The sequence below is a fragment of the Vigna umbellata genome, chromosome 5 (genome assembly GCF_029865625.1).
Source record: "Vigna umbellata cultivar VRB3 chromosome 5, Vumbellata_1.0, whole genome shotgun sequence".
In the NCBI taxonomy this organism is placed as follows: domain Eukaryota; kingdom Viridiplantae; phylum Streptophyta; class Magnoliopsida; order Fabales; family Fabaceae; genus Vigna; species Vigna umbellata.
Genome location: NC_142169.1, coordinates 27,264,660 through 27,285,028, shown reverse-complemented (window position 1 = coordinate 27,285,028; position 20,369 = coordinate 27,264,660). Strand labels below are relative to the sequence as shown.

The 20,369-nt window shown below is 33.9% G+C and overlaps 2 protein-coding genes across 3 annotated transcripts; one reads left to right on the top strand and one right to left on the bottom strand.

The window, feature by feature from the left end:
- Positions 1 to 8,322: 8,322 nt before the first annotated feature.
- On the bottom strand, positions 8,323 to 10,320 carry LOC124832025 (protein CANDIDATE G PROTEIN-COUPLED RECEPTOR 7-like). Its single transcript, XM_047306137.2, has one exon. The coding sequence runs from the start codon at positions 10,152 to 10,154 to the stop codon at positions 8,832 to 8,834; it is 1,323 nt and encodes a 440-aa protein (XP_047162093.1). The 5' UTR covers positions 10,155 to 10,320; the 3' UTR covers positions 8,323 to 8,831.
- A 282-nt stretch (positions 10,321 to 10,602) lies between these two features.
- LOC124832033 (phosphatidate phosphatase PAH1) lies at positions 10,603 to 18,460 on the top strand. 2 transcript variants are annotated; one of them, XM_088115069.1, is made up of 11 exons: positions 10,603 to 10,955; positions 11,233 to 12,897; positions 12,979 to 13,565; positions 13,657 to 13,730; positions 14,563 to 14,647; positions 15,694 to 15,780; positions 16,748 to 16,820; positions 17,465 to 17,508; positions 17,600 to 17,728; positions 17,818 to 17,916; positions 18,004 to 18,460. In XM_088115069.1, exons 2-11 carry the CDS (start codon positions 11,304 to 11,306, stop codon positions 18,055 to 18,057), a joined length of 2,826 nt encoding a protein of 941 aa, XP_087971195.1. In that variant the 5' UTR covers positions 10,603 to 10,955; positions 11,233 to 11,303; the 3' UTR covers positions 18,058 to 18,460. The 2 variants fall into 2 exon arrangements, with proteins under 2 accessions (XP_087971195.1, XP_047162105.1); XM_047306149.2 differs by having other exon boundaries at positions 11,101 to 12,897.
- The last annotated feature ends 1,909 nt before the right edge of the window (positions 18,461 to 20,369 follow it).

Genomic DNA, 20,369 nt, shown 5'->3' with positions numbered 1-20,369 from the left:
CTTTGTCACGTACTTCCCAATATAGAAAGTTGGTTGTCTTCCACGCTTAGCGGTGTTCACGCCAGTTTTGTCCCTTCGAACATAGAAAATTTTATGAGCCAATTATTATTTAATTTACATTTTCATTTTAGTTTCTCCTCCTTCATTTTCTCAAAACTATGAATCTAAATACGAACAATTTTTACAAAAAAATAATATGATAAGACTATTTGTTTTTTCTTGTAACCTTTTGGGATCCTTGTCCTAAGCTCACTAGGGTTGGATATAGTTAACTTAAAAAATTTAAACTAATTTTACTAAAAACTAATTATACTCGTTAATAATTCAGTTTAAAAATACTGAACTTATTTCATTTTAAGTATAGTTAAGTATGGTTTCAGTTTTTCCAATTCTTTTTTTAATGACAATTTCTCAATCACAATTACGTTTTTCCATTTCCTTTCTCCATCACAATTTTCTTCGGACCTCTCGTTACATCTCGTTTGTCTCGTTCGTTGCCGTTGAAGGCCGCCGCCGTGGAACCTTCCCGTCGAAGGTTTGCTGCCATTGAAGACTCGCTGTCGTCGAAAACTCACCGTCGTCGAAGACTCGTCGTCGTCGAAGACTCGCTATCGTCGAAGGCTTGCCGCTATCGAAGGCTTTGCCGCTCTCTGCCGTCGCCGAACGGTTGAAGGCTCTACCACCATCGTCAAAGGTTCTGAGAACACTTAAAGAGAAGCAAATCTGCAACCAAAGGTACGAATGTTTTTCCCTTTCCCTTTGAAAAGAGATAAATAAAATTGAGTCTTAAAATAAGGTCGTATCAGTTTATTCTTTGGAGGGTGAGTTTACAAGGCCGCTGTGGACTTTTGGTGTGAACCCTAGTCGCGTTGTTGATGTTAATTCCATAATGCATTAATTGTTCGATGTGATTTTATTTTTTTACCTTGGCATATTTGTGTCTTGTTTAGCTTTTGACAGATGAAATCCATGCTCAGTATTTTTTCTTGTGTTGATTCTTACCATCTGATTATTGATATTGACTTCTAAAGTCCTTTCGTATTGAAATGATTTGCGAAATAACTGCATTTTACAAAGAATGTAGGGTTCTTCACAAACATCTTCTTACTTGTATTTAACTTGATTGCTAGGTGTTGTTTAGGGCTAGAATTGACTGAAGAAAAGTTTTCGAGCATATGATTGTGTTGGTTTTCTATAGAAGGAATATATCTTTGGATTTCCTGAAGTAAAGACCATAATTCAGTGGCTTGCAGCTTCTCAGGTAATTTTATATTTTTAGCCATCATTGTATTAGGTAATTTTATATCTTTGGGTTCTTGACCCAACAATGTTCTGGTATGACTGCTCTTATTTCAGCAATCTTGAATGGTGGAGGAGCACTGAGGTCAAAATATTTGGGGTGCCATTTGCAGCATAGGCTAAAGGCTTTGTGTCTTTAACCATTGCTGCTAGGTTCAGTGGTTATTGGATTCAGGATGTGTGGTAGGTGACTGAGGTAGTGGCTTTATGCTCTGCAGTCCAAAAAACATTGTTAGGTTCCTGGGTTTGAAACCTAACTATCAATGCTCACAGTAACCAAAAGAACAATGAAAGAATGAATTTTTGTTATTGATACGAAAAGAATGTACACAAATAGCGCTAATGGAGGCCTAATCCCCCTCTTAGCCCTAACGGATGCCTAATTCACCTCTTCTGGCCAAAGTTCAGACTTTACAAAGAATTCACTCAATAATCCTCTACAGAGTTACAAAAGCTCTATTTATAGCAGCTTTGACCCGCTCCCCTATTACAACAAAACTCTCTACACCCTTAATCGTTCGGTACTGCACCCCACACTCTTAACCGTTCGGTGGTTCTTGCTTCCCCCTTTCTACTATTCGGTGGTCCTCGCTTCCCCCTTTCTACCATTCGGTGGCCCTCGCTTCCCCCTTTCTACCGTTCGGTTTCCTGCCTTTATACCATTCGGCTTCTATCTTAAGCCCATTATAACCTATTACTTTGTATCCTCTCAAAAACCAAGAAGTATAAATCTTTGAAAATTTTGCTTATGGGTAGTGCATTTCTATAACCGTAGGTTGTAACAGTTGTAATAATAATATAATAACACCCAAACATTGTGCTTTTACTTCATTTGCTTCTCCACTATTTACGTTGCTTTGCCTATAACAACTCATAAACCAAGTTCCAGGTTTCAAAACAAAGTTATAATTACACTTTACTATTCTACCTTTTTTTTGTTCTTTTACTTTGTAAGGTAAATACTTTTATTTATATTAAAATTGTAATAATTATGATTAACATGTTGATTAATATCGTTCAATGTTTATATTTCTCATTGCACAATAATTATGGTTAACTAATAGTTTTTTTTATTTAATTGTTTCTAATTTAAGAGAACATTATAGAACTTCTATATGAAGATGAGAAAAAAAGGTTGCATTTTAGTAAATATTTTAATTAGCTTCACAATATAGTATTTTTATAGTTTAATATATTAAGAGCCTCGATAAAATTCTTCTAAATAGTTGAAATTGGATTTAGTTCATACATTAAAAAAAGTATGCATTAAATTTCCAGGTTCATAGGAAGTGAAAGTAGTGTTCATTAGGTGTTTTATGATTTCAATGTGATGTTTTGTGGCTATTTTAACCACTACATCTTGTTTTCTAATTTTCACTTCTCAGTTAGTGTTCTTTTTGTTGATGGTTTTCAAGGCAGTGAAGAGGATATTATAATATTATCTACTGTGAGATCTAATGGGAGTGGAAAAGTAGCTTTTCTTTCCAATAGTCAAAGAACAAATGTCGCTCTTACCCGAGCTAAGTATGTTTCTTGTAATTTGGTCATTCTTTTTAGTGCTATTTCCATGTTATATCAATATGCATATAGCTACTGGATTATTTTTCTTTTACTTCAGATACTGCCTTTGGATATTAGGAAATGCTGCAACATTAATCAATAGCTATGGAGAGAACTGGTTCTCGATGCCAAGGAAAGAGACTGCTTCCATAATACTGATGAGGGCAATAAATTGGGTCTAGCTATGGAGAGAACTGGTTCTCGATGCCAAGGAAAGAGACTGCTTCCATAATACTGATGAGGACAATAAATTGGGTCAAGCTATTGAAGATGCTATTCTTGAGCTTAAACTTGATGAATCTTAGTCTCAGTTTAAGAAACTCACTTTAGTAGAAAAGTCTATAATTGTCTCTAATTTGTCTCAAATTTGTCTAGGTGAATTGAGAAATATTTGTTTAGCTTTAATTGAGAACTGTAATTGTTTGTAACGGAGAACTGTTTTCATCTTGTTATGTATTCTTTAGGCTTTAGCTTTAATTCTGAACTGAACAATAAATAATTAACTGAACTGTGAATTAAAAAACTATTTACTAAATTGTATTGCAGTCAGTTAAACTAAAAAATAGTCCAGTTCAGTTTTTTTGGAACTATTTTTTAGGTCATTCCAGTTTATTTGAACTATTTTATAGTTAACTATAATTGGTTCATAGTCCAGATAGACAGTGCAGTTTGCCCACCCTAGGTATCTGAGTCCAAGTGCCATCAAATCTGCACTCATGACAACAGCTTATACACACGACAACACAGGGTCTCCGCTTCTTGATGCAACGGGAGAAGAAGCCCTCTCCACAACCTGGACTGGTTTATGATGCCACCACACGGGACTACATTGCGTTTTTGTGCTCCCTCAATCACACCTCGACCATCTCAGACTCGTGGTTAAGCATTCCAACACCAATTGTTCCACAAAATTTAATGACCTTGGTACTTGTGATTTTCAACAACAGTTAGATTCTCCTTCATGCCTTGAATATGTGCACATGACATACCAAGCCGATGACTTTCTCGCTTGTCATTGCTTTTCGAGCCTCCCATTATCCTACTCTAACTCAGGTACGACTCTCTGAGAAAAGATTAATCATAACAACAACTAATTCTTGGTTTTTCAAGATAGTTTCTACCATCTTTATATGCTCTACTTCTTTTGATGATGAAATTTTGGATTATTGTCGTAAGCACTTAATTCTCTGAGAAGCAGAGCACATTATTGAAAAAATCTTATCATGAAAGTATAAATTCAGATAAGTCAATTGTAAACATTAAATTATTATATAATTATAATTCTAACGACTAAATTCACTTATAATATATAACTCCTCACACACTTATGGAATCTTGATAGTGGCAAAAATCATTATAACTTAATACTTACAAATTATTTACATTAGGACCAATGCTAGGTTACTCTCATTTCATGCAACTTCTATATTTATATTTTTATCTACATATGACTAATGTCATCAAGTAAGAAAAGTAATTAAATTAGCATAACCCACTTTAAAATCCTTTAAAATAATTTAAATATTGTTAAAATATTATATTTATGATATAAGAATATTATTTGAATCATATGACTTCACCTGAACAAAGTATATCCTAAAAAAAACTCTATAGCTTTCTGCTGTTAGTATTTTCTGAAGTGACCTATACTATTCTCGAATGTTAATATTACTCAAATTGTTATATATGTAATGTATTTTTTTTATTGAATATTCATTTTTAGGATTGACAACACTACATTTAGTGTAGAATAGTATATAAGTTGGTATAATATTATGTTAGAAACTTTATACATATGTGTAAGTCATCTTTGATCGTTCTTAAATTGACTTAGCAAATTTAAAATATAAATTTACATCTTTTTTGTCTTTCATTTCATGATCTTTTGAGGACTGTCATTTGGATAGTCATAAGTCATTCATATATATAGTATAAAATTTGGTGATCATGTGAAGATTATACTTAATTTCTTTTGATGGTTTGATTTGTTTGATGATTAATTACACTTAAACTAAAAGATTGGTGCATCAAAACTTTACATTATTTGTTATCATCAAAATCATATAATATTTTACCAAGATTGCTAATTGGTGAATACTAGAATGTTATTGATCAAATCATTATAAAATAGGATTACGTTGGACTAACATTATTATGATGTTTCATTTTCTCCAAAACTATACTTGAATTTTATATATCACAAGCTCGTCAGTAAATTATTTCACTCAAAAATCTTAGATAAGAAATTAGTTAATGTCAAAATCAAACCAAAAATTATTTGTCAAGATTAATTATACACTTATTCATCTATCATATCACTGAATTAGAATCTAAACATAATTACATTTATTGTTCACAAACTTAACTCTGTCTGTAGTCTCTCAAAATATTGTCATACATACAAACTTCCACAAACAAAAAGATGAGATTTGAATAGAGGAAGTACCAAGTATTCAAAAGAACACTCAAAATTAACTATCTACAATTGCTCTTAAATATCTAATAGCTCAAAAAAATCATAAAATAAAATAAAATAAAAACTTGTTTATTAGACCTTTCAGAAAATATAAGAGATAGTAAAAAAAAAATTATGAATAAGGAATTTATGTTTTCTCAAAATAAAAATACCTTTTCAACCCGTTTACTTACATCCATTTTTACATCTATTTGCGTTATTCTCTTTCATTACAACCTGCAATTTCAACTTATCTTCTTTAAAATGCACAATTTAATTTTACTAAAACTTAAGCATACAATATATTTAATATATCACTTTAAAGTTATTTTACATACTTATAAGAAAAATTACTTTAACACACTTTTACACTCGTTTAATATATTAATTTTCATTTTCTTATTAAAATATATGTCAGTGCCAATCTATTGTTATTCTAAAATATAACACATATTCTTTATACGGATAATTAATGTGAAATGTATTAAATAGATATAAGTAAAAGGTTTTTCATTAAGTTATTTATGTTTTACACAACTATATTTAGAATGTACTAAATAGGCATAAGTAAAAGGTTTTTTGTTGCAAAACTGTATGAAGAATTAATGTTATAATATTTTGTCAGCATGTAAATATCAAAACCATATTTGTTTATCTATTCTGTTGTGACTTGTGTTAAACGTACAAACATAAAGGGATGGTTTCAAATTTTTTCAATGACATTGGAAAGGTTGAATCCCAATTCATTCAATGGTGTATGTATGTTTTACACAACTATATTTGAGATTAATGTCATAATTATATTTTCTCAATATGTTGATGGAAAGACTAATTACCAAATTTTGTCAATGGATAGATAAAAAAAATACTAGTAGTTTAATTTAAAGAAGTAAAAATCAATTATTATTCCACTCTTAGTTTCAGTTTTTTTCATTCATCGGCATGCAAAGATGCTAATGTGTCGAGTTAATTGTCATTCATACATTTAATTTAACGTGCCAATTTTGTTTTTTTTAATACATTAGATGACATTAATTATTAAGAAAAGACTAAATAAATTGATGATATATAATTTTAAGGACGATTTTACCATTTTTTATTCTTATATACTAACTTGATTTAGTATTATAAATTTAAAGAGTAAATTAATTGATACTGTATACTTCATAGATTATTTTATTTTATTAATTTTGAGAATTAATTTAACCTACTGTTATAAATTGAGGGAATAAATCAATCTTTTATAAATTGAAATATTTCTTTCTTAGATGCGTCACCTTTTCGAATTTTTTTTGTATTCATTGAAAGTTATCCATTTGGGAAAATTATTGCTTAAAGTTTATTGAGAATAACATAGTTAGGGCGATCAGCACAAAAAGGTTTTATTCTCACCTACAAAGCTAAGAAGGTTTTGTCTCCGCTAATTTAAAAATGCATATTCCTAAGAATATATTGTACATTGAAAATATGTTTATCCCTTTTTACTCAGCGAGGACAACTTTTATTCTCTTGTCACTTTCTCAAAAATATTAAAATCTAAAATTTCAAGATCACAAAGAATAGAATCATCATAAAGGCTCATTTTTTTAAAATATATTCAATCGCTACAAGAGTTTTCTGTGCAATATAGCCATTGAAATAAAGTGGATCTCAAAACCCAATCAAATTATAAATATATTTATTTTCAGTAATGTGTATCCAAGATGGGCATTTTTCTCTTCAACTAAATTTTTTGTATACTTTATAAGATGTAATATCCCAAAATCAAATTATTTAAATCAAAAAAAGTTTTTTTTTTTTGGTTAAGTTTGTCGAAAATAATTTTAAGATGATTTTCTTACACTTTTCATGAAGTTGAAAAGGACAAAAACTGTTAAAAATAATAGTTATAAACTATAACTCTTTAGCTTTGTAAGAACATTTTTTTTTTGCAAATTGCAGGTATAATCTCAAGCATACCAGTAAAATTACAGAAATTTTCTTAAGTTTAAAAACAATTTAAATATTTAAAACTTGTTGCCTATAAAATGAACAATATATGCATTTGTGCTTATTTACTCTAAAATGTATCGTAAACATTTTAATAAAATTTAAACATTTTTTTAATTTTTTTTAATATAGTTACATTAAAAATAATAATTCAAAAACAGCTTATACCACATAATCCACGTTGCATCCTGAATTAATTCAATGGCTATTATTTATGAATGGTGTATAGAGGACCACTTGCTAAGGTGATCGCCCTAGAATTAGTCTCGTTTGTCCCTTTCAAAGGAAAATTTAAAAGGGTGTCTAAAAAGGGGCAATTTTTATCACTTTTGCTTTCTATTTTCACTTTTTCATTTGTATTTTGTTCAACGTACATTTTTTTTGTTCAGATAATCTCCGTAAGGGAATCCCGCACAAAATAAACTGGCACATCAAAATTGAAGTTCAAACTAACTTATAAACTCCTAAATGTTATAGACACACTCTTTCTTAACTGAAACCATTCGAAGTTGGTTATCCTGTTAACACACATTATAAACATCGAAACTTGGGAGCTAGAAATATCGGTGTGTGATAGTTATCATCTACCAACCGAAACCACCCAATTTCCACAAGCTGTCAACGGTCAACCAATTAGACCTAAATGACTCCTCCAAAAAAGAATAATTGGTAATACAGTTAGAAATATACATTAGAAAAATCACAATAGAATTACATTCTGTAAAGCCCAGGTTATACTCCATATCAGGTGATATGATTAACAATAAAATGCACCACTCACCCATCAATTGTTCTTTTTGATAAAAAATGTGGAGCCTGATCCTGGCTGTTGATGAACCATTCACCGGCAATTCAAAAAATGCTCTATTCAATAGCACACTCACCAACTAAAGAAGCATAATTGCTTCATTATTAAATATTACATCATAAGTAAGGCACATCAGTTAATTTTAGCTTATAGGACAAGTTCGATGAATTTTTCATTCTTAAGTAATTTTTTTTGAAGAATTTGTCCAATATTCTCTAATCAGGGTCTTTGTATATCAAAACTAAATAAAAAAGCAATACGAATTATGAAAGGAACACCCTATTATATAAAAGTAACGTGATATAATTGCACACACATGAGTAATGTAAGTAAAGCAACAATATTTTACGACTAAGAACAATTTGGATAAAGTAAGAAACTAATGAATGAATTGAGAAATGTACAGAGCACCTGTTCCCGCCAAATCTGATGGAAGAAATCCAATATGATCGATCAATAGAAGATCTCACCGGTACAACTTCTCAAAATGACATATAGCTTGAAATGGACAAAAGGAAAGTAGGAAACCTTTTTCTATGCCGCGGAATTCATCATCATCATCATCATCAAAGCTAACCAAGAAAAAAAAGAAGCTAAATATAGAGGCAGTATTCCCTTGTGGACACTTCTCTGGCAGCAGAAGGTTGAAAGGGGTATAGTAAAACAAAGGAGAAAAGGGTAAGCACGTGAACATCCATTCAAATTCCATAATCAAGATCTTCAAAGCTCAAAATCTTCATCCTTGAGAGCAATTTCCGCAGCCTCCTCCTCCTCCTCATCAAGAACAAAGTACTCATTCTTCTCCACAGGTCTAAACATGTAGAACATGACAACATAAAACGCAAGACTAGCAGTTTCCTCCGCAGCATTGCTCACCCATTGGTACTTATAAGCCGCAATAGTCCTCAAAGCAAACACCACTATTCTGGTGAAATACAAGTAGCCAATAACAACAATATAAAACTGTCTGAAAAGCGTTAACTTAGCCAAATTCCTCGAGGCCTTCCCATCAGTTTTGGAAGTCTCTCTCAGCGACCTTATAGACCAAACAATGGGGAAAATAATAGCACAACAACATATAATATCCACAAGCAAAAACACCTGGTTCCAAGTAACCCAGTCTTTGATAAAAGGCCCGGTTTCTCCAATCACAACGGAAGCCAAGTTAGCCAGAACCTGAAGCGGGATCACAATCATTAAGACCTTCTTCTCCCTGTCCTGCAAAAAGGGCTTGAGAAAAGACCATCCCGTCCCTATCAAAACGATGACGGTGAAGAGCAAAACGACGCGGATGAACTGGAATATATAAAACAACACGTCCCACCCATGAGGGAGGCCGGTGACTTTTACGTAATGCTTATCCTCGGCGGCGCAGATTAGATTCAAGGCCTTCATGAGGAGCAAGAGAGCCATGAGGATGTGAATGCGGTGAACGGAGCGCCTGTTGGTGTAGCAGATGTAGAGCCAGAAGACGAAGATGGCGAAGTAGGTTATGGAGAAGAGGAAGAAGAGGGAGGGGAGCTGGGTCTGACCGGCGGAGAGGTAGTCGCGGGAAGCGTCGGAGTCAAGATTGTAGGCCTCGGTGTGGACGACCATGGTGACCGAGGTTTCCGGTGCGCAGTTGGCGAAGAAGAGGCTATACTCGTTGGGGGAGGTGACCGGGTACGAGCGGTTGAAGGAGGCCAAGGGGGGAGGGGAGAGGTCGCGGAATGTGAAGAGGAGGAGGATGTAGTGGGAGTCGAGGACGCAGAAGGAAGGGTTCTGTTGGATCTCCATCAGCACTTGGAGGAGAGACTCTTCGTTAAGGAGGAAGAATCCCAACCGCGACGATTCCGGCTGCACCGCCGAGGAGAGCACGCCCACGGAGACCGAGGACACTGCAATGGACACATGGCCTTTGTGAGTAAACCCGAATTTCTCGAACAGGATCATGGGGCGGGTATCGGAGCTTATGGTGAGGGACTTTATCTCCGCCGTGGAGGGGGAGAGGAGGAAGAAGAAGATGAGCAGCGAGAATGCCGTTCGCATTTCGGCCATGGCCATTGCTCTGGTTTCGGTTCAGAATGTGAGCAAATCCGATCTCAACGTATCATCATATTCATAGATCTGAATCTGCTTCTGAACTCCTTCACGACGATGACTTGCCACCTACGCAGAGCGAACACATTCCGTGGGCCTTCAACAGAGCCTTCTTTTTTTACTCTTTCGGCCCATTACTTTCATTCTTCATTGGTCATGGATCGGGCCCATAATATAAGAAACGAGAGTCAGAGAAGGTAAAAATAGAGAGAATCAGAATAGAAAAAAGACTAAAAAAAAACTTATTGGAACCCCGTTGAATTCAGAAATTTTATTTGGTAAATAAATATTTATTTTAATTTAATTTTGTGAGAAAATATTGTAGCAAAGGCTGGATCGTTAAACACGAGAGAGTTGTAGTTCTTAAAAGTGCTTACAGGAAGTTTGTATGGTATGTATGATGATGATCTGGATATAAACATAAAATTGTCGTGAAAAACACTTGTGATTTCCAACGGCAACTAACTAGTATGAAATGGCGGAAGAGCCCTCACACGGTTCGTAATCTGGGTTGGCACGATTTATTTATTGCTCTGCTTCGTAGTTACTGTTCAAACTTCTAATACCTGATTTTTCTCTCTTTATCCATTCGTTCATCAAAACAAAATAAATAAACCCAATAAAAAAAAAGTCTTCAGTTGGAAACCCCCAGGAAAAAAAACCCAACAGCATTCAACGCCCTGCAAGAATCTCAAGAAACCTTCTTGCTAAAACCACGCAAATCGTCTTCAATTTTTTTCACTTCTCTTATTGGTTTCTCAATTTGTAAGTCTCGCCGCCTTTTCTCCTTCTTTCTTGAGCTGCTTTTTCTATTTTCAAACGTTGAAATTTTGTGACTTGAAATTGAGGTGCTCGAACTTCATCACCTTAATCATTATTCCGTTTGTTAATTTTGTCGAGTGCCATGCAGTGCTCTTTTTGAACAAGAATTTTGAAATCACGGGGAAACAAAACAAGAAATTAGGACAATCTTGGGTTAGGTGGGTTGGTGAGTAATTTAAGTATATGGTTGTATCAACCCGTTGCGATTTTAACAAAGCAGGATCGGACTCAAGAAATTTGAGGTCTTAGTTTTGGGCCTCCCAAAGATTTGGTCATTGGTTGCTGCCAAGAATGAATGTGGTGGGCAAAGTTGGAAGCTTGATAACCCAAGGTGTCTATTCAGTTGCGACCCCTTTTCATCCATTTGGTGGGGCGGTTGATGTCATTGTTGTTCAGCAGCAAGATGGCACGTTCCGCTGCACGCCGTGGTATGTTCGCTTTGGTAAGTTTCAAGGTGTCCTCAAAGGTGCTGAAAAGGTTGTTCGGATAAACGTCAATGGGGTTGAATCACACTTCCACATGTATCTTGACAATTCCGGGGAGGCTTATTTTGTAAAAGAGGTGGATGATGATGGTGGTGATAATGGAATAAAGTCAAATGGGACTGCTGGTAATTCTGAGTGTAGTCAAGAAGACGGTGGTGTCGAAATCGATGAAAAAAATAATAGTTATCTGGGCATTGATGGTAGAGTTGGTCACAGATTTGACCATAGCATATCTGATTCAGGGGTGCGGTATCTTACTGGTGAAGGCCATTCCTCGGTTTTGTCACAACTTCAAAGGGCAGAATCTGATGTCGATAGGAGATTTTATGAGTTCCCAGATGATCAATCCTCTTTTGAAGGTTCACTTGATGTTTCGGAATATGATTCTACTAGATATGAGAATCTAGACGTGGATAATTTTATGGACTCACAGGGCTCCCATCCGGAGGTGGTTTTGGTCAGTGTTGATGGTCATGTATTGACGGCCCCTATCTCAGAATCGGAGCAGAATGAGGACAATGTTCAGTTAAAACATCCTCAATTTCATTTAGGCCCAGGTGAAGGGACTGACTTCTATGAGGGCAATGGGGAACTTATATCTGATGAAAATGCTTGGACTGCTGATTATGTTAGTCCTCTGGATGCTTCTAGTAGTTATGACACTGAGGTAGGTGGTGATACTTCCGGGCTCTTGTTGGAAGCTCAAAGACAGGGGGAAATTAATTGTTGCACTGAGGAAACCTTAGTGATTCAAAATCAAGAAAATCATCTTTTGCAAACTGATTCAGAAGAGGCTGTATCTTGTATGAAGAGAGAGACTGTCTTCAAAAGTTGTTTGGAATTACGTGAGTTTACTCAGCAGGCTGGAAACGATGATTTACAAGATGTAGATTCTTCATTGGAGGTTCAAAATTCAGCAGAGGAATCCAATGCAAATATTTCAATTACTGATGAGAATAAAGACGAAAACATTCAGGTTGATATACAAGATAGAGATTCTTCACTGGAGGTTCGAAATATAGCAGAGAAATTCATTGCAAATGGTTCAATTACTGATGAAAATAAACAAGAAAACATCGATCATTGTAGAAAAAGTGACAGGTTATCTCCCCTTAGTGTGCCTTCTTCCTTTGATGACCACAGCTCTCCAGAATTAGAAGTAGAAGCTCAAGTGGTTGATAGAGATGCATCAGTGAAAGTTGACACTGGTTCTGGCAGTCATTCCGGTACTAAAGATGTTATTGAATGTAATAATGAACGTGTTGAGGAGTCAGTATCAAATGATCATGTTGATGATAGTGAACAAACTGCTACACTTGAAGATGGCAGTAAGAAAAGTGAACTTACTGAACCTCAAATTGTAACTTCCATTGATGAGGACCAATGTCATTCTGCTTTGAGTAAGAACTAACACCTGCACTTCAAGTTAGTTTGGCTTGTTCTAGGAAATTAAATTTTTATTTTTCTTAAAATATGTGCAGGATTTGAGGCCTCACTGTGTGGTCACGAACTTAAGGTGGGTATGGGTTTGGTTGCTGCTGCTGAGGTTTTTGAAGCACATCGGATATCTGCGGAGGAATTTAGAAGTTCAGCATCATCCATAATTAAGAATGAAAATCTGGTTTTGAAGTTCAGAGAGAGTTATCTGCGATGGGAAAAGGCTGCCCCTCTTGTCCTTGGAAAGACTGTATTTGGTTTAGACTTACCTGTTGATCCCAAAGATACAATTCCAGTGAGACAGGACGATACAGTAAAGGCTACAAATGAAGTTTCTGGACCAGCTTCGTCTGGACGCAGATGGAGACTTTGGCCTATTCCTTTTAGAAGAGTCAAGACAATTGAGCACACTGATAGTGAATCAAATGAGGATGTATTTGTAGATTCTGAGTCTGATTGGCAAACTTCTACTGTTGAACCTTCTCCAACATCTGCCAGGCATGAGTCTCCTCGCAAGCAATTCGTGAGGACAAATGTTCCATCGAATGAGATGATAGCATCCTTAAATCTCAAGGATGGTCAAAATTTGGTAACCTTCAGTTTCTCTTCCAGGGTTCTTGGAAGACAGCAGGTTTGGCATTAATTGTGAATATGAGTTCCATATGACTATTCACACAGTTAGGTTTTGCTTACTTTAGCGGGTATGTTTAATCATGTTACAGGTTGATGCTCATATTTACTTATGGAAGTGGAATGCAAGAATTGTAATTTCAGATGTAGATGGAACTATTACCAAGTAAGACTAGAGATAATTCTATTTATGCTTCTTAATGTTCTTTTAACCTACGGAAGTCGAATGCAATAATTGTAATTTCTGATGTACATGGAACAATGACCAAGTAAGACCAGTGATAGAATTTCTTATGCTGTTTATTGTTCTTTTGTTAATTCATTACAATACCTCTGCTCCCTGCTTTGGACATTACTTTTGATGAAATCAGAATGTGGTTCTAAAATGCTAATTTTGGTAATAATTTATAATTCTGGATCTTACTGGATGAAGGAATATATAAAAGAGAAACTAGTTCCATTTTTTATTGTTTATGGTATAGGTTTAGACTTTGAGTAGTCTAATGATACATTAACATAATGTTTATTCAGATTGTCGGGGTGGGATGAACAACCTTTCTATCATTAGCTTGTGTGCATACAATATTAGGGCAATCCCTTTTTATAAATCTTGAAATGAATTGTCATATATCTTTTCTTTTTCTTCTACTTTTTTCCTGTGATGTTCACTTACTATGAAATGTATTATCATTATTAGGTTGTTTTTACATTAATGTAATAGTTGGCTTAGAAAAAAGTTGTTTACATGAATGCTTTTGCTGTTATTAGTAGATGAATGGGTTTCGTATATTAACGAGTTTATGCTGACTACCAAAGCTTTAACAGTCCTTTACCAGCCTTTGAAACCATAGACAGAGTTTATGGCTAGCTAAACATATGAAACATGAACTAAAATAAGAAAAAAATTCCTGCTAGAATATAAGACCGAGTTGCATTATTATGGCATTGGTTTCAATTCGTATCAACTGCTTAGTGCTTTACCCTTTTCTTCCTTTCAGATCTGACGTTTTGGGGCAGGTCATGCCTTTGGTTGGCAGAGATTGGACACAGTCTGGAGTGGCAAGGCTTTTCTCAGCTATTAAAGTATGTACATTTCTTTTACTTTCACATGGAAGTTTATGTAAATTGAGATGGAGTAGGGTTGTTAATGTTTACATTTAATGAGGTCAATCCTGTTAATCCTGTTAAAGGAATCTTGTGTAGTGTACATGTGATGAAATACCTGCTTTGTTGTTGTTGTGATTTCTGAATGTTCTCAACATTATTAAGTTTTACATGACTCTCAAATTAGTGACTTGACTTTTGTAATGATATTTGCGTTTTGGCTTTGGAGAGGAAAAGAACATTCAGTTCCCAAGTAACTGGTATTTACTTAATCAGTGTTCTATTTTAGGGATGATGAACTATAGACGAAGAGTTTTTGTTACATCTGGAGTGGTTTTTGCAAACACTTGGGGAAATTTTATGCTAATTTGTGTGTGTGTATGGATGTCTATATGTACACTCAAGCAATTTATATATATATATATATATATATATATATATATATATATATATATATATATATATATATATATATATATATATTATGCAAATTGATTTCACTGCTCTAAGCTTCAGTTATTTATAACTATACAGATATGAGATAACTATGCTAGGGAACAAACTATGGTACAGATGCTAACTATAGCAAGGATATCAAACTGTAATTAACAAAGTTTAGTTAAGCTAATAAATTGTAACAAACTTGTTACAGAGGTCCTGAAAAGTAAGAGATATACAGCCGATTAAAGTATATACTCGAATACCATGCACCTAAAATGGTAATGGACAATGCCCACAAGCCTCTTTCAATAACATTTACAATTTTTTACTGTTTCGTTTTGAGGTTTGCACACCTAATCAACATTACTATTTTTTGCTTAAGTACTTCTTTTCTTCTTACCTTCTCTTGCTTTGGAATATAGTATAGATGCAGATACGTGTAGTGGGTATGAGCTGACCTTTTTCTATCTGTATAATGTAAAAGTCAACATAGTGTGCCTGATGTTATCATGATTTCCCATTATTTCACTGTATTTTGTGCCACGAAGATTAAGGTCTCATACTAGATCGTATTTTTATGTCAGGAAAATGGATACCAGTTACTGTTTTTGAGTGCCCGTGCTATTGTCCAAGCTTATCTGACCAGGAACTTTTTGGTTAACTTGAAACAGGTACTGAAGCCACCAAGCTCTTCTGTAAACAATAAAATATAATTTTTATAGTAGGATTATTCTGTTTCTAATAAGATGATGCGGCAAACCCAGTAAAACTTATAAGTAAACCATATATAGAGATGGCAATTAGAGTTGTTTCCATTATTTTAATTGTAAAGTTTTCAGATCACAATAGATCTATAGGATAAGATCCTTATATTTACAGTGAAATGGTATACAAAGTCAACATATCTAAATGAATAAAAAAGAGTATTTATGGGTACGCAAACTGTTGAGGATAATTCTATATCTGGTCCAAGATGAACTGTTGTAAGGATGTTGGGTTATCACCTTTCATTACCCTTCTAGTCTTGTCAAATTGCATGCATGTGGAAGCCATAATTATTAGCATATGAAAATCAAATCATACTTAAAATGTGTTACTTATCACTTAGTTACAATTGAAAGACGTGTTGAAGTCATCTGATATCAATTGATAAGTATGGGAGTACCACACCATAAAAGCTAGCCAGTTTAGCCAGAGTGCAAGGCTTTATAAACCTCACATCAGAATCTTATAATTCCAATATGGGACTCAATTCCCATACCTCAAAATTGGATATCATCACTTTTAACTCTTCAATTTTGTAATTTATGTTCTTTATATTTTTGCATCTTGACTGGTCAGTTATCTTTGTAAAAATTCTGTTAGGTACCAAGAGGTTCCAATACTAAAGGTCTATTCTAGGAGGCAAAGGAACCAATGTGATGTAGTGGGTAGTTAGGAGGGCCTCTTTGTTGGTTAAGGGAATTAAGAGAAAGATTAATAAATACCATTGTATATTGTACAAGTTTGTAAATGCTCTAAACTGTTTTCATGGTGTAAAGGGGGTTTTCCCTTGGGAGAGCAGAATTATAGAAATTCTCTCTGCTAGCTAGTGCATCCCCCACCTTTAGGTGATACTAAAAGTTCATATATTTGCAGGATGGCAAGAACTTACCCAATGGACCTGTTGTCATTTCTCCTGACGGATTATTTCCCTCTCTTTACCGAGAAGGTGAGACACTTTTAATGTAAGAGCAATTGCCATTGAATAGGTATTATTGCAATATCAGTGTATGTAGCGACTTGTGATCCATGGATGAAATGATGACTTCTCTTTCCGCTTATGTACACATACTTTACATATGATAATTCCATCTTTATGAAGACTTGTATACTGTTGTCAAATCACCAAAGTGAGCTAGACAGTAAAAGGTATGGTGGACCAAAACATACAAGTGATGCAAATGCACGAATTTCAGCAAAATTAAGTGTTTTCTGAGTTTTGACTACTGTTAGGCTAATGGACTTCTTGATATTTAGTCATTTTATCATTATGTGTTTGGAGTTCTGAGTTAAGTGGCTGGGTATATCTTTGCCTGGCCTTATGTATTGGTGTTGAATTACGATGCTATTAAAAGTTTTAATATACTTTCCTTGGTTTATCAACAGCAAAAAGAATATGGACTTCTATTATTTTGTTTGGCATTGAATTATCTATAATCCTAATCTGTACAGATAGAAATTACAAAGCTTTAAAGAAAAGAAAAAAAAAACTTATAGTCAGTCATCAATTATTTGTCTATGATATCCATCCTATTTTATTGAATATACACATCTGACTTCTTATATTATTATGTGGCTTTGAACTGATGGAAGTAATAAGAAGGGCACCTCATGAGTTCAAGATTGCTTGTCTAGAGGTAATTTCAAAAACACAAGCAACTCAGAAGTGTCATCAAAAGGTATTTTCCTTACTGACATCACACCTGTTCTGATAATAATGTTTTGCAGGATATCAAAAGACTTTTCCCTTCTGATTATAACCCATTCTATGCTGGGTTTGGCAATAGAGACACCGATGAACTTAGTTACAGAAAGATGGGAATCCCAAAGGGCAAGATATTTATTATCAATCCCAAGGTGTGCATCCTGTATTGATGTTTTTTTTTTACCATAGTATTTGCTTTAGTTCTCACAGGGTACTAACAAAATGCCATGAAAACTAATAGGGTGAAGTCGCAACAAGTCACCGTATTGATTCAAAATCCTACACATCATTACACACACTCGTCAATGACATGTTCCCCCCCACTTCTCTGGTTGAGCAGGTGATAAAAATCTCCAAAACGTGTAGCTTTGCAGGTTATGAACTTTACAACTAATAAGATTTGATTTGCAATTTTGAATTATGACAGGAGGATTTCAACTCATGGAATTATTGGAGAATGCCTTTTCCAGAAGTGGATTAGTTCAATGCTTAAGGTATATTGTTCCTTTTTTTTGACAAGGATCCGTTGGTATGGGACCATCCAAGATGTTGATCGATAATGCAACATGTCCTTTCTACTTGGCACAAAACTGTGACATGATTGGAAAGTGTCCTACTACACGGGAATTCGATGATTGCATACAAGTGATCTCGCAGAACGTTATTCAACACGCCTTTGTTTTTCTTCTTTTTGATCTTCATTGAATCTTGATTAATCATTACCCATTAATCAACCATCCACATTGTATAACATTTGGTTTACATGTATTATACTCATTTTTTCCCGACCAATATTGTCCAGGGCAACATCTGTACAACATATTCACTTTGTCAGAAAAAAACATGTTAACCCAAATAATTGGGTTATCCTTTTCTTTCCAGAATCCTCCTCCCTCACGTTAAGTTGATTACAAGTTTCATATCAATGACTTCAAATGTTGAGCCAAGTTCAGAAACGTTGAAACCGTTGGATTGCAAAATGCATCCACCGACTGATTCAATAAGAAAATGTATCTATATTAATTTCCATTCGTTGCACCTGGCCGCACGAGGGAAAACTCGTACAATGTACGGTGAAGGACTGAATGAGTACGTATAGCACATCAGATTATGTTTTTGAAACATTTTAAACGGAAATTGAAACATGCAGAATACTGGTGTAACGAATTCCAGCAAGCTAGTACAGCAATTACTCATGTCATGTAGTGCTTGTCACAGTTGTCCATTGAACTTGTGAAGTGGCATCGACATTTTTGTCAAAGAAAAACAGAGTCTATAATTCACAGGCTTTTATAGATTTTGCATTTCCTACCCTTCGTAACATACAAATTACACTCACTGTTCTATCCATAAATTGAGGGTGCTAATATTTTGACGTTCAATAAATTTTTACACAAACTCTACATCATTATTTTACTTTTTTAATATCTCTTTTCTTACAAATACAAAAAGTAACATTTTTAATCTCAAAATACCACTTTATCAACTGGAATAAATAATGTCAAAAGAATATTTTTCCATAAGTTATGCGTTCCATTCAGAATCATTACATGACAGATTTGGCTATTTCCGTTTTAGGAAAAGTAGATCATATATTTATTTTAGGAAAAGGGATTTTTGTTTTTTACTTTTACGATGTAAATGATGTGCAAGATTAGATAAATTAATTTAATATTTTTTCCATTTATTATCATCTCGAAGCGGAAGAAAGTCATTGAGTTTTAAGTTTGAGTTTTTTTCTTTAGTATGCAAATTGTATTTGAAAGACAGTTTATAAAATTAATTTTGGAAAAGGGATTTTTTTTTAGTTTATAATTTGCATTTAAACAACTGTATCCAAAAAAAATGATTTTAAATAATAATTTTTGGTAAAGAAAGGTTTTATACCTCTGGCCATCAAAACAATCCTTAATTATAGTATCAGTAGTAAAACTCAATTAAAGTATCTATATTTATACACCGTCTTAACTAGTTTTATAGCAGCGTTATAACTAGACTTCAATGACAGTGTTGGAATTTAGAAGCATAAGTTTATTTTTAGCTTAAAAATGAGAGAAACATGTTTTTTGTATATCTGTGAAGTTGTTTTGGCAGATGTTAACATGGCTTTATGGTTCCTAACGCTATTCAAGTTGGATGGAGAATCTAGTGAGAATAGGAACTTGGTGAAGGACAAAGCAATTGCTTTCGAGCTTTGTTTTGTTGCTCATTCTTTATTTTTCGAAACCAACGCTCTTGGGTAAGCTTTGGAGAACGAGTGAATCACATATCAACTACATCTCATCAGCTCAAACATGTTAGAACTTCCAAAGACACAAAGAAACCAAAATGCTAAAAAAGAGAACACTTGTATTTGACCAAGTCAAAATAAATTAACGTATTTACCACATCACATCATTCCCCATCACTCATTTTACTTTTTTTTTAAATTTTATTTCCGTCCTTCATAATACCAGTTTATAAAATTAGACTAATTAAGTAGTTTTTATTCGAAAAATCGAATGGCCAGTTTAATATAGAAAATTATTTTGATGAAGTTCTTAACTAGGATTAAAAGAGTTTGAATTGTAATTAAATCAGTTATAATTAAAAATTTATTAAAAAAACTATAAATAGAAATTTAAAGTCTAAAGTAAAATAATATGAAATGTATTAATTATATATTTATTATTCTTGTATTCAGATTTAATTGATTTTAATATCAGAGAATCTTTGATAATTGATATAAACAAACAAGAAACTGAGTTTGGAATAAAGAGTTTTGGAAGATCGATTCTTAAAAAGTGATTGATT